The sequence below is a fragment of the Pseudorasbora parva genome, chromosome 6 (assembly GCF_024679245.1).
Source record: "Pseudorasbora parva isolate DD20220531a chromosome 6, ASM2467924v1, whole genome shotgun sequence".
NCBI classification, from domain to species: domain Eukaryota; kingdom Metazoa; phylum Chordata; class Actinopteri; order Cypriniformes; family Gobionidae; genus Pseudorasbora; species Pseudorasbora parva.
In genome coordinates, this window is record NC_090177.1 from 36591093 (window position 1) to 36607000 (window position 15908).

Sequence of the window (15908 nt, forward strand, 5' to 3'; positions counted from 1 at the left end):
CTTGCCTTGCCAAGTGAAAGCTAACAATATTTCGACATTTGGATCAATGTAGCCAATTTTAAGTAACTATCCATTCAAAAATCAGCAGAATGAAAAGATCAGCGTCAAGTTTCTTCCTCCTCCTAAGGAGTGACAGTTTGATAGTAATCTTGAATGACGCTGCCGTTACAGGAGACTGCTAATGTATGTTAATGTTTGGTTTGGGCTTCTTTTGCAAGCGTGTAGAATAATGGTAATATGAAACAATGCTGAGCAGCTCAGTGTTGTGCATAAAGGCAGAATTGTGATATTTGTCAATGTGTGTCAATGCTCAGAGGTCTGTCACCAAGTAAGAATAAACCAGACAGAAGTGACAGAAGTCTGACACTTTTATTCAGGTATACAGCTACACCAGTAAGTGGATAACTCAAAAAAATCTCCTTTTTGAAATAATCAGTTTTCCCTGTTTACATTCAAACCAGTAAACTGACAATGCAAGTAAACCACAGCGTTTACATGACTTTATTAATAAAACGGGTTATTTTTTTGTAGTGACGGCGGTCTTTCGAATCAGCTTTGACTGCGATTCTGGAAGACTTGGAGTTAAGCTTTTCTCTTTTCTCATTATTTAAGACGTGACATCTTAAATAATGAGTGTTCGCTGTTGTCTTTGGCTGGCTCATTTGAGGGATTCAAAAGGCTGCTTTGGAAAAATTTGGATTATGAGTCATGACCCACTTCACAAAAGTATTTGAATTAAACTGAATTAGATAAGACTCATTCTTATCTAATTCAGTTTAATTCAAATACTTTTGTGAAGTGGGTCATGACTCATAATCCAATTTTTTTTCAGCATCATTTTAGCTGCACAAAAATGAGTTATTAGGTAAAATGTAAAAAGCACTGCCTGAAGATGTAGCTCTGTTCTCATCTAAAGCAAAGTTTCCAATCCTGCTAGTGGAGGGTGAATATCTTCCAGAGTTTAGTAGCAACTAACTTGCCCCAAACACATTTGGTGTAACATATTGCTCCAAGACACAACAGTTGAGGATGCAAACACAGCTTAATTAAGAAGATAATCCACAATGGTAGTCAAAAGTACAGGCAAGGACAAAACGCAGGCAGGCACTCTAAACAAACAAACGCAAGACAGGAAACACGGGCAAAAAAGTAATCCAGAAACTGGTAGGTAATCCAAAAACAAGAAGCCATGGAACCAGGGAGAATGCTCAGGATTGCAGTGCTACACTAAAAAGGACGTGTTTATTGTGACACTTGTTTGGAAATTTCTAGTGATCCCAAATACCTCGATTGGACACCCCTGGTATAAAGTCAAATCAAAATCGAATCTGTCTAAAGAAAGGCCATTATCTGTTTAAATAATGTTTCTTTTTATCTTTTTTTTCCTGGACCATTTCAAAATAAACCATTAAACCAAAATAGACCATTTTCATAAAAAGATACCCCTCACATTTCAACAACTATTTTAGTATATCTTCCCAAGGGACAATACTATAGAAATTAAAATTGAATATATTTTAGAGTAGTCGGTGTGCTGCTTGTATAGCAGTATAGATTTACTGTCCTCTAAATATAACTTAACATACAGCCACCCATTCCTGTCAAATAGCTGGCAACAAAAGTGAGGACACGCTAAGTGATAACGGCGGTACGTCATTTAACCATGCAGAGCAACATGTCCTACACTGTAAAAAAATGTAAAAAAAAATTCTGGCAACAGGGGCGCCGATGTTTTACTTTTCAACATACTTTAATTGTTAAAATGCAGTCTTACACCTCTAAAACACAGAAAAAAATATATTTAGAGATCAATTCTAACACAAAGGCTCACAAGGCTGGCTGAAACCACTTTCGTCTTGGCGAGGTTGAGTTGAAGGTAAACCTCCAGGTGAAGGTCGGAAATTTCCATCAGGCAGGCTGAGATGCGAGCAGCTACCGGCTGGAATGAAGAGTAGAGAGATGTGTCAGGATAGCAGTGATAAGAAGCGTCATGTTTCTGAATGATTCTAGTGCTTACAATTACAACAAAAATAATGTACAAAACAGCTGCATGATGAGATGCCAATTTGTTGAATGAGAAGAACAGTGCACTTATTCCCAGGGCCGGCTTTAGCTCTTTGGTTGACCTAGGCGAGATGGATTTGGTTAACCCCCCCCCCCCCCCCCCCCATACTTAAATTAAGTGTTTATTAAACTATACAAACACAAATGCTCTTATAGTCACTCCAACACTTAATCAAGCAAATTAGGACTTGAAGGATCAACTGTAATATATTGTTCATACACAAATGCTAGAAAGAATGTTCAAGGTTATTTATAAAATATTCACTAATCCATAATCTGTACAAAAACACTCTTAAGCACCTGTAAGGACACTTGAGGAAATTATGACCCATAAACTGGAATAACTATACCCTCTAAAAAAAACACACACATTTATATTTTAGAATATTCCTGAAAGGGAACTATACAGAAGAAGTAAAACCACTTGCCTACTATCACTATAATTGTTTCTGTGTGTGTGTGTGTGTGTGTGTGTGTGTGTGTGTGTGTGTGTGTGTGTGTGTGTGTGTGTGTGTGTGTGTGTGTGTGTGTGTGTGTGTGTGTGTGTGTATGCACCTGCTAGTTGTGAACTCACTAAACAGAACTTATGCATTTTTAATGAATGTAAAGAGACTAGAGAGCCATGGGCATCGGAACCATTGTGTGTGTGTGGGGTAAGACGAGACCCACCCACTTTTTACAACCAATGATATTGAACCCACTCACTTTTATCGTCTCTAATTCAGCACGTCTGTTTACCTACTCTAACCGATAAACACTTATTATTAAACACGTTAGACGCTTTATTTCCACTTTTCTAATATTTTCTATTTTTTTATTGAAAATAAATGCCTTTCCGATCTGATATGTGATGGGAAAAGGGAGTAGAGTGAGTGTGGCAAAAGGCGGATTCGAACCTCTGAGCGATTTGCGTCAAAATTTGATGACATGCATCTTACCCCTACACTATCGCCGCTATAAAGAACTCCGTGATATCCGTCATTTTGTCTGGCCCAATCAATCGTTTAGTAAACAACAATATATTTGTGTTTAATGTAAATAATATGGCATCTAACATTACTCCATTTAAAAAACAACAACAAAAAGAACAGAGAGGACCCACTTTTTATTTGCTTCTGACGCCCATGTAGAGAGCATTTGTACTTTTCTGGACTTTTGATATTTAAATTGCATCCATGTAGGTTATTGTAGATTATTTTCAGTGAAGTTATGTTTGTAATATGTAGAAAACTAGCTAGTGATAGCTTAGTGACAGCAATGAAACGTCCAATATTAGTTTGATAATATTGATAATACTAAGTAAATTTATTTAGTTTGACAACTTATTGGCTGAGATTAGAAGACTTACCTCTATACTGGGCTTTCTTTTTATCTTCTTCCTTTCTCTTTTTCCGTCCTTGTGCATCTACAGGTTTTTAGACACCTCATTTTTGATGAACGCACAAAGGAAGAACACTTGCCTGACCTAACGCCTCAACAATAATCAATAATCACCACAAATTCAATCTAATAATCAGGTTGATAAGTATAAACATGTGGCTGAGGGGGCGCCCTATGATGATCATGTTTAATAAAAATTATGTTGTATTTCGCTTGTTCCGATTATATGCTTTATGGGAAGTAATGGGCGGCACTGAAGGGCGCTCGCTCCCCCAGCACAATTATCGCCCTAGGCCACCGCCAAGCTCGCCTATAGCAAACGCCGGCCCTGCTTATTCCACACCTGCATTGCAATGCTCAACTGCTGTTAGTCTCCAGTCTTTCCACTTGACCTGAAATCACACAAAAAACCATGAATAAATACAAATAAAAAATAGGATTACATGAATTCAAACATGCCAGCATGTTTTACTGAGACAAAGCAAAACCTCAACCTAGTAAAATTATATACTTTGACTTAGCTGCATCATATTGCTATCAATGGGTATAAGTTAACGTTAACTGTCCAATCATCTGGATCAACGCAATTCTCATAACGAACTAACGTTATCCAATATGCAATGGCAATTTCCTCAGGGCATTCAACAAAATATTTATTTATTAATTAATTGAAAGATTAATATATGCATACTGAAGTTAGATGCACTCAGAATATGCATTTTATTTTGTTTGAATTTTAGTCTCATCTGCTTTCCTGTAACGTTAGGCCTATAACAGTTAGTACAGTTTCAAAAGAGACTGAGAAAATTACTGTAACATTTACTACCACACATAAACAACCTTTCAAACTTTATAAATAACATTAGCTAAGTTAATCTTCCTTGTTTAAAACAGATGTAACATTGAAAGAGGGCTGCTGCGATATATTCAGTGTTTTTACTCTCAATGGCTGTTTTGTGACTGAACACCAATTAGAAATGACAACAAAAGCTTTAAAAAAAAATTAACAACACAAATGTGCAGCCACACGATATAAATATCATAGAATGAGACTCTTACCTCAGCCAGTGATTGGTTGATGTGATTGCCGTTGAGTCCTTTGTTTTACTGTCTATGGTTGAGTCCTTGTCAAAAGTCGCTGTAGTTGACGAGACGTTCTCGCTGAAATGGCGCGTTATTTTTCCTCACACACACAGTTCTGAATGTCCGCAGTTGCAATGCTCCTGCTCACATCTGCTCTTTATGATCCGCAGTAACCTTATCTCACAAAAATAGCCTAAAATTAATTAAAATCACCCGCCCTAACATCACTGTACAGCTCACTCCGCGAACCGCAAACTGCTGTGTTTGTTAACTGGCAGCAAATTTGAATCTGCGTCCCGCACGCTCACACACATTTGCAACTTGATTTGGAAAACCATAAAATGTACATGATTAATACATGTGGTTAGGAAATTTAGGGGAGAATTAGTCAGTGCACAAAAATATCAAAATGTTTTTTTTTTTTTTTTAGCAAGACAAGGTTAAAAGATTAGTACAATAATTGATAGTCTACACATAATACTGGATGTAGCCTAAATGTACTATTATTTAGCCTAAAACTCACTTTAACCACCACATTATCATATAGTAAGAAAAAACAAAATCCTGATATCTGTATACATTAATTTCCTTTTTTCTATTTTCACAGAAAAATCGGTAAAATATACATTTTCTAGAAATTTCCTCTTAAAAAAAAACAAAATACAAGCAATTCCTGTAAATTTAATAGTCAACATTTAAAGTACAGCAAATATCTGTAAAACAACAGGCATTTCACTATATAATAAAAAACTGGGAAATTCTGTAAAAAAAATACAGATAATTACGTTTTTTATTTTACAGTGTATTCATCACGTTCATGTTTTTGTCTGTGTGACAGGACCTCACAAATGTGTTTATCTTCTATTAAAGCTGTTACAATTTGGTGCATTGAGTACAATTCTCTCATACTGACCACTAGATTTTCAACATGGCTAAGAACTTGAGAATTAGAATGGTTGCCCTCCACAAAGATGGCCTAGGGTAGAAGAAGATCGGAAACACCCTGCATCTGACTGTTACAGTGCATTGACCAGGGTCATACAGAGGTTTTCCAAGACAGATTCCACTCAGAACAGGCCTTGCAAGAAGAAGAAATTATGGTGAGGACACAGATCAGATATCCGATCAGAGAAGTTATGGTCCTCGTGCTGTGCATCAGGTGCAGAAGCTGGCTGCAAAAAACAGATGCATGAGTGCTGGCAGCACTTCTTTAGAGGTTGCAGAAGCATAAGGTCCACTGGTCAAGGCTCAGACCTTACACTGCACACTGCAACAAGTCGGTTTGCATGGCCATCGTCCCAGAAGGAAGCCTCTTCTGAAGCTGGCTCACAAGAGAGCCCGCAAACAGTTTACTGAAGACATCCTGTTCAAGAACATGAATTACTGGTATCATGCCTCATGGTCTGATGAGACCAAGATAAACTTGTTTGTCTCCGATAGATAACAGCAAATGTGGTGATGCCGTAGTGAGGAGTAGCAAGAAAAGTGTGTCTTGCCTACAGTCAAGCATGATGGTGGCAGCATCATGGTGTGGGGCTGCATGAGTACTTCTGGTACTGAGGAGCTGCGCTTCATTGAGGGAAACCTGGATTCCAACATGCACTGTGACATGCTGAAGCAGAACATGATGGCCTCCCTTCAGATAAGCAGATTTCCAACACAACGACACAAACACACTGCAAAGATGACAACTGCCTTGCTGAGGAAGCTGAAGATGAAGGTGATGGATTGGCCAAGTATGTCTCCAGACCAGAACTTTATTGAGCACCTGTTGGGCATTCTCAAGTGGAAGGTGGAGAAGCACCAAGTGTCTAACATCCAGCAGCTGTGTTATGTCATTATAGAGGAGTGGAAGAGGATCCCAGCAACAACCTGTGCAGCTCTGTTGAATTCCATGCCTAGGAGGATTAAGGCAATGCTAGATAACAATGATTACACAAAATATTGACACTTGGGACACAGTTTTGACATGTTCACTTAGGGTGTACTCACTTTTGTTGCCAGCTATTTTGACAATAATATCTGTATGTTAAAGGGATAGTTCACCCTAAAATGAAAATAACGGCATATTTTACTCACCCTGCTGTTGTTCTAATGTCCTTCTATCTTTATTGGACCTCAAAAGCATAATAAAATTAGCCTGACGTGGTCATACTCAATTCTAGTCAGCATATGAGTCTAATACTGCTCCATTGGGCTGTGATTATGGGGCGTGTTTCAACCGAACCAGGAAAGATATCAATTGGATAGACCTACAACCAATCAGAGCAACGAAACGACACCTTATGTTAGTTGTCAAATGTCAACAGAACTCAACTACACTGTGTTGCCAAGTCCGCCTTTTTTATTCCGCGGGTTGTTTTCCAAGTGCGCGGGTTGAAGCGACTATTATGTGATATATAGGGCCCTATCTTGCACCCAGCGCAATTGACTTTGTACACCGACGCATGTGTCATTCCTATTTTGCACCCGCGCAAAGTGCGCTTTTCCCTCCACAGAAGCACGTCGCTAAACTAGTGAATGAACTTGCGCTCCCTGGCGGTTCAGCGCAAAAAAGGAGCCGTGTTCCGGCGCAAACAATCCCTGGTGCTATTTTGCTGTTCCATTAAACAGTTGCGCCACTGACTAGAAAAAACCTGGTCTAAAGTCAGTGGCACGTTGCGCGTTGTTCATTATGCTATTTTAAGGGCGCATGCTTGACCATTAACAACGTTGCTCATGTAATCTACACAGATTCAACAGTTATTTTTGCAAATCATAAATTGTTACACTAAAAAAAATATTAACACATTGTGGTGTGCCACGAAGATGTGAAAAAATAGGCATAAATCTAGCTTACATATTATTCAGGCTAATTGTAGTAATTAAGGATCAGACCTGTTTGCCCAATAGTGGCAAGACATATATACGTATATAAGGACATCTGACAAATTGGTTTGTCCGTCAAGAACCAGGAAAAAAAATCGACTGAAAAAACTGTTTAACCGACGCTATTTTGGGTGGGTTTCTCCCATCCCCATACAACACAACTTCTCTGTCTTTCACTCCCTTACGAAAGGAAAATATATTTACCAATATATTACTTGAAATATATTTTAATATATTGTAAATATATGGAATGATATATTGATGGTATTATAAAATATTTTATAAATTCATGTAATATATTGCAAAATATACAAATGATTGCTGCTTTCAATATATTGCAATACATTGAAAAATATAAATATTAATTCCCACATATGTGAATATATTGCCTAATGTATTGCATGAAATTTTCCAATATACTGCAATATATTTTTGTTTCGTAAGGGCTGCTCTTACAAGAGCATCAGTCTCCTCGGCTGTGAACCGCTCCTGGCGTGCGCCTGGTAAGTACGCCATAATAATAGCGACCCTTAACGGAACTTGCGCAGCTGCTTTTAAAGGGAATGTTGGATGACGCTCTGATTGGCTTATTCACGTTACACCCAAACCACATCTATGAATAATGAAGCTACTTCAGACCAACCCATTTTAGATTTGCGCCGGGTGCAAGAGCCATTTATCCCGCCGGGAAAATAGCAACAGCGCCGAGACCCGCCCACAAAGTTACTTGCGCTTCGCGCTTTGACACTTGCATTTCAGATCGTTAAAATAGGGCCCATAGACCCATTAATGCGAATTAGCAGGCAACCTTGCCAAAATAAAACACATTTTATCCCCCAAAATATTTTTTTCTGGAGAAGCTAGTAATTGGCGTGTTTTGTTGTAAAAACTTGGCAACCCTGTCTGCACGCGCGCTGGAACAAACGATCTTTGCTGGTGTTGTAAAAAAAAAAGTACTTACCAACATGATCATCATTTCTGAGAGAAATCGTGAAGGTAATGCAGATACAAACAAGCTCTCCATTTAAGATTTGAACAAATATAATCCAAGCTCCTTTGATGATGTGCATGATTACATTACTGTTTATCATCTGTCCGTCATCGTCTAAAGCCCGCCCTGATGATTTCATTGGTCCGAACAATTTCTGTTCGGAGATAATTACTCCTCTTTGGATCGAGTCCAGACCGAACCGCACAAGCTCAAATGTTGTGGGCGGGGCTGAGTTCGGCTGGCATCCAGGCTATAATAAAATAAAAATAAAAACTGTCCTGCACGCACTCCTCCATATAATAGCAGTGAATGGCGGCCAGGCTAAAACTTTACAAAAAGGATACAAAAGTATCATGCAATGATACAGTGAGATCTCTTATCAACGCGCGCCATAAATGTAAAAAAAAAATCAATGTCAACATAATGCATGGCTCATGCCTTCTATAACTTGCACTGTTGTCATGACACCCAGGATAAGCACACACACACCATTTTGAGAAATCAGGCTCAATAGAAACAAACACGACTCTCATCATTTTTATAAGGTATATGATAATAAATAATTCAATAATAATAATATGGTAAACCTCTTGAAGGGACTGCTGTGGACTGGTTATCATGACAACATTGCGTGAGCAGCTGCTTACTCGGGATCCCTTTAAGTACAGTAAATCTATACTGCTATATAAGCAGCACATAGACCACTCCAAAATGTATCCACGTTTAATTGTTATAGTATTGTCCCTTGAGAAGATATATTGAAATGTGAGGGGTGTACTTGCCTTTGTGAGATACAGTACATGCTTGACAGAAGAATTATCCATTTCTTTAGCACATCTCAAAGTACAGTATATGTTGGTGTTTAACAATACATAATGCAATTAGTATTTTTTATAATAACTGTCTACTCCTTTGAATTCATAGCTAATATTTTATGTATCTTAGAAGTGCTGTTTGGATGATTGTTTGCTGGTTAAACTGCAAAAAGGGAGGTAGTTGATTGAGTTCACCACAGTGCATTACTTCGGTTACAAAAGAATCTGATAAGATTACCGCAGACAATATGTATGAGTCACCATGTCTGTATGTGCCAATCTAAAAAAAAATGTTTAATTGTCATACAGCAATTACTCTTTTGTCAGTGCAAAGGTGTGCACACACTGTATATAATTACTAGAGTAACAGAACAGAAAAGGTGTTTGTGAAAATTGAATGAGATCTCAGCATTAGGGTGATTAGGGTCAAATAGCCTGATTTAACTGACGAATCTAGCCAGCTAACAATATGACTATAAAGCACAAACTCAATTAAACTCATGTGATCAGAAAATACAGGGGAATTGTTTTTGCCTCCCCGTTGTCCACTGCAATTTTTGAAGGCCCCATGACCTTTCCACTTGTTTGTGATTTACTGGATAAGGATTAAGGATAAGGATATAATTGTATTTACATTTTTTTCCTGACAAAATAGAGCTGGCATAACTACAACAATGTAAATTCATAAGTGTATTAAAATGCCCATGAGATTACACAATTTTGCTCTAACTTTTCTATAGGTCTAGAACTCACACTTTTAAAATTTGGGTTATTGCCTAAAAAATGTTAGGTGTAAACGCAAAGATCTGCATAAATTCTAAAAATGTGCATAAAAAAACTTAAATCTGCACTATGTAATTGTTCTGTCGGCTAGAGGGCGCCTAAGTTTGAGCTGTCTTGGGACATGTGGTCTTCCCCTCACAGCCGGTGGAAAATAGGACTCGGACAGAAATCTCGTTCACGGATGTGATTATTACCGTTACTGTAGTGTGAAGCAGAGCAGTGTGTTGTGGAGCTGAGCACGGCCGTTGGAGTGATAGTTACGCAAACACGGCTCACAAGAAGCAGATTTTTTAAAATGACGGGACACAGTCGCCGGCGCTATTTCTGCTTTTCCGGTCATGAGTATGAGGTAAAGCAGCTCTGTTTATCATATTAGATACATTTAAATGTTTTTAAAATGATGTTATAACGTTACTCTGTGTTTTCACTCAGCGGCTGCTGTGACACTTGTTCACACTGCTAAGAGTAAAGCACTTCTGCAGAATCAAACCAGAAACTGAGAGTAAAGCAGATATTACGCAATTTACAGGCGACTCCCTCAGACGTCCCGGCTCCTTGGTTAAAATAGTGGTTAAAATAGTGGCCTAGTGGTTTTTCAATATTTTACTGGAACAATCCTACATAGTGCACCTTTAACAGATGAATGCCAAGCTATACTGGGAAGTATATCACATGTGGAAAGTGCAACTCAATGCCTGCCCACAGGGACTTAAGAATACATATGACCCATGAGCTGTATGCATAACTGGGGTATCCAGCCCAAAGGGTGGAATGTTTCAACCCCAGGGGTGGCAAGGGGCTTGTCAAGGGAAAGACACATGCTCATAGAGGCTTAGAGTGGAAATAAACATGTGGGGGTTGCCCAACGGGGGAACCATGCACATGTAGGCACCTAGCCTAACACGAGGGCTATAGATTATAAAATCTAGTGAATGTGTTGGTGTCGCCCAGCCTGCAGCTCTGCAAATGTCTGTTAGCGAGGCGCCATGCGCTAGTGTCCAGGAGGAGGCCACACTCCGGTTGGAGGTCAGGCATTGCCCCGTACCATAGTATAGTGTGCAAACCGAATATTATAGCTGAGCCTGATGGTTCACGTGAGCCAGTGGGACAGGATGGAAAGCTCGAGCCAGGCTCCCAAGAACTGAACCAGCAGGGTCATGCGAACCACAGATATACCCTGGGTGGGACAGCGAAGCGGAGTGACCGGCCCAGAAATGGGAGGCGGTGCTTCCCAGTGTGGGGGCACCGTCATCTGCAGCATCCTGACAGAGGATACCAGGGAGGGACGTGGATTCCAATAGGGTCTGCTTACTCGGGATACGCCAGATACAAAAATGTGTCTGGGAGTAGTCAATTCAAAGCATGTTCACAATGAAAACACAAAGAAAACGGAAATAAAAACAGAGCGTATATCGCTAAGAAAGAAAATGATTTACATTCTTATTGCATATCGCCACCTACTGGGCAGTTGTCCAATCATATTTTTTAAATTATTGTTAACAATGATTATATTGTTTGTTTGATGCTGTATACATTGAGTTGAATGAGTTGGTCTTCACATACATTTAAACAGAGCACCGGTTATTATTTCTTGGCAGATGGCAAGCCGAGCAGCCTGTTTGTCCTCTTTTAGCAGAGGGGGGGAAATGCGAAGATCCCTCACACGCTGTTCGCTAAAATAACCACTCCCAGGCTTCTGCCCCAAGGGCTTTTTTGTTGATAGATGACTCATTGCATTCAAAGACACTGTTTAAACACACACATGAACACACACACACATGCTCTAAACTACACAAACACACACAAAAGGTGTGGGATGACTTTCTCGTTTTACACCTAGTTAAGGTGATTTCCACAGGTCCTGATCTGACATTTTGAGAGCGCCAGCTAACAGGAGCACGGCGACATGACCAAGGGCGCCTTTTTCCTGTTTCTACTTGCGGTGAGTAAACCTGAGTCAACTTTAAGCATCATAATCATTTGTAATGGATTATAAATACCTTTAATCGTTTTATTTGATAATGGTGACTACTAGACTTAAGCTAACTTTATTTTGATAGTCCATTTTGAATATTCTGTTTAACTTTGCTAATTGTAATTGTAACTGCTTAATATCATCAGATTTCTTGTGATGGTTCTCCAACAGACATTCTACTAACTATGTAACTTTACAAAAACATGTCAATTTATTGTAACCCTACCCAATGAATAGAACTTTACACTGTGATCTGTGTGGAATAAAATAGTGGTGATCCAAAAGGAAGTAGGTCATGCTTTAGTACAGCATGCAGCAGTTAAAATGCACAAGTTTCATAAACTTGTTAAAGAGAAACAGTTAGTTATGAAACAGATTAATCTGTAGTTTTTCAAACACATTTGTTGTTCGTATGACATTTCTGTGGTGACAGATGACGTTCTTAGGTGATTTGTTTACCTGTGATGTTGCTTCCTTGTGTTTTCCATAAATAGTTAGGGCAATGTTTGTTTCACTTTGAATTGTATGTTTTTATGAATTAGCAACCCTACTTTTCCCCCTAAAGACTTCTATCTTGTAGTTTGTTTTTAGCAGAAGGTATAAACATGTAACATGATAGCATTTATTTAACCTGAGGGAAGCGGCATGGTGGTGTTGTCTTGCTGGTACACCATTCTCACTGTGTCGCCTATATAATTTTTGAAGGCTTTAGCAGTTATTTCACGGATTGATAGGGTTTGCATTGATGCCATAGATGATTGCATTGATGGCAGCCTAATATCCAAGTGTTTTTTTTTTTGAGTACCTTGACTTTGCATGTACAGATATGTCTGCAGTCATAGTTTTAGCATCACTACTAATCTCACTTCAAATTATTTACCTGGTTTGTTATGGTTTGATGTGATTTTCATTTATAAAAGCTCCAATTTAAATGAATAAAACCCAGTTCAGTTAAAGTAATTTAAATATGGAACAAGCTGCAAGTGACCTCAGTGCTCTTTGTGATCACAATGTAAGTGGACTTAAAAGGGAACATCACACAAACCATTCTGACTAATGAAACAGGACCCCATTTAGGGGGTTCTTAGACCATTTGGGGTTTCCACATATACATTTTATTGGAGTGATCAGATGAGTGAAAATGTCAAAGTAACTTCATGTCACCCAAAACAAGTACATTTTGCATAATTTTTCAGTCATATTATGTACAACAAAATTGGTAATGTTTTAAAAAATAAAAAATAAACAGCCACATTTGAACTTTGTATAAATTTGATATACTGCGCCGCGGTATACTTATACTTACACGCGGTGTACGAACGTTTAACCATGGCATTTGTATAATGCCACCTATGTGAGTAAGGCATTTGGTATGATGATTTTTATGGATTGTTGTTTCTCACGGTCTTCTCATGGTCATAAAACAAGCTAGACAACGTGACACAGTGTTATATAAAACAAAAGAAAGAAGAACTTGAATTTTTAAATATATAATTTGAATCAGACTAGCCTGAAAAGTCTTCTTTTTTTTTTCAGACATAGAATGGTCAGTGGATATTAACAGTATTATGTAACAATTATTACATAATCATTCAGACATTAAGAGGGACATGATATCAATATTGATTGTGTGCTCATTAGTATTATCCTGATTTTCTGTCTATTCACCAGCTTGTTGAAGTGACCGCTTCCAACAAAAATGATGCCGGCGTTCATGAAAAGCAGGTAGGTAATATAAAAAAACACCAATTTCTTTCATCAGACCATACCACAAGACATTTAGAATATAATACACAGGTATTACATCATGTAACATAAAAACAAAAACATAAAATAAATAAAGCTGGAAATATCTATTTTTGAACGACACATTTCTTTAAAATTAGAATATTTATAAAAATCATCAGGCTCCATCCGTAATGTCATTCCATATTGAGTCCAGGAGGTCCATCCTAAGGTCACTTAGGATCTGTTGAACTTTGTTTTCTTAATAATTGTAAGTAATTGCACTGTAAAAAAATAACATATTGTTTATTTCCTTTATTATTATTATTTTTATTATTATTATTATTATTATTATTATTATAATTATTATTAGTAGTAGTATGTAGTAGTAGTAGTAGTGGTAGTAGTATGTTTTATAATAATGCAACAATATACATTGTAAAATAAATTTATTGAAGAATTGTGGAAACTGACAATTAAATATTGACTCAACAAATTGCTTTTAAATAATTATCCCCAAACAAAAAGATGCATTGGGGTAATTTTAGCTTATGGTGTAACGCTAAAATAAAAAAATAGGTTCACTGAACATATTCAATTGTGTTCAGCCAATTCATCAAGTAAAAGTGAAAAATCTGTGTTTGCCGAACAAGCCTTGCGGAGAAAAAAAACGCATGTGCATGCCAGACAGGCGCATGCACCTTAGAGACACCGTTGGATTCATGTATGTGCGCGGGAGAGTGAGGAGACTGAGGAGTCGATGCTGAAGTACGACGACAGAAGTTCAGACATCATTTCCAAACTGATTGTTCTTCATTTAAGTTATGGTGAGTAGCCTACTGAAAAATGTATTTATTAAGTCTTGTTTACGTTAAACCGAGTGCAGGTCTCAATGTTTCAGCATAAAACCGTAAAACATGGGCATTAATGTTACACTACTGCGGCCAGTACACTAGAAGGTTAAACGAATGAACAACTCTCCGAATGTTTTACTTGAGGAGGACATAGTATTTTGTAATGTCTGAACAATGACAGACAAGGGAAGCTCTATTTCCGAACTTTTAATCAGAACGAAGACAGTCTATGAAATGAACACTGTCCCGGCTCTCCGAACTTAACGTTACTTTGTTAACCCCATCACTGCCGGTGCAAAACAAACAGCAATTTCACAATGAAGAGTCTGTGCGCTACAATATTTTCCATAGCCTATAACATTGTATTTTTCAGAATAACAGTGTATTCACGCCTTTAGCCTTTCATAAACGAATTTAGCCCGATACTAATATCTCATTTACTATTTATTGAACTAAATAACTTTATCAAACTATTTTGTGATTGTGTTAAATGTATGAGACACTGGGTATGCGATAACCTTGTTGGTTCTAATATTTCGAGCAAGCATACTTGAGCTTCCTTGATCAAATTCCTTCCTTGTTAGCTGACCAGTAGGGTTGTGACAATACAGGGTTAGTTCACCCCAAAATGAAAATGATGTCATTAATTACACACCCTCATGCCGATCCAGATTCGAGTCTCTTTCGGATTGTACCACAGACAAATAAAACATATTTTAGTCTTCAGATAATATAGCGAGAACATGGGGAATGAAGATGTTCTGTATTGTCCTGGATTTATTAAGTATTAATATTGCTATTTTATACTTTTTACAGATTTCAGAGGCATTGGAGCATCACAAAGTTGGAATGAAAATGGGAATTCTTGAAGTGCTAAGCAGCAACAGTTCCACTTCAAGATCCCTCTCCGATGTGACGTCATGATTGACAGTTGAGTCTTCTCTGAGTGAAGTCATCACTGAGGCACTAACAGACTTTTTGGGGATTTTTGGGAGCAGATTGGAGCTTTAGCTTTAATTTCTACATTTCCATAACTGTTTATTTCACACCAACATAATTAATTGTTCTGCATCTGTGAGAGTGTGGACGGGCTTTTGATATCGCGACTGTACTTTCTGCTCTACTTCCTGCTCTCTACTGAGCAACTCCGGTCCCAAGATGTCAGCGCCGTGCAGGCCGCCTGAAAGCTTCAAATCGTCCAAGCGGAAACGGATGATGTCGCGTTGTCCATATTTTTTTACGGTCTATGGTGCATTCATTGTCCTCTTTGGCATGCTCAAATATTTGTAAATGTTTTACAAAAATTCAAGTAAATTTACACTGAATATTTAAAGTAGCCCTCTCCTGTAACTTGCATTTTATGTTGTGTT

At 38.0% G+C, this 15908-nt stretch overlaps 1 protein-coding gene across 1 annotated transcript in view; it reads left to right on the forward strand.

Moving 5' to 3' along the window:
* Window positions 1-10475: 10475 nt before the first annotated feature.
* The window catches only part of cdh26.1 (cadherin 26, tandem duplicate 1), a 40417-nt gene continuing 34984 nt past the window's right edge, over window positions 10476-15908 (forward strand). The window contains exons 1-2 of the mRNA XM_067446814.1: window positions 10476-11926; window positions 13631-13684. Of these exons, the coding sequence (XP_067302915.1) occupies window positions 11891-11926; window positions 13631-13684 (90 nt within the window). The 5' untranslated portion in view covers window positions 10476-11890. The remainder of the gene's footprint in view (window positions 11927-13630; window positions 13685-15908) is intronic.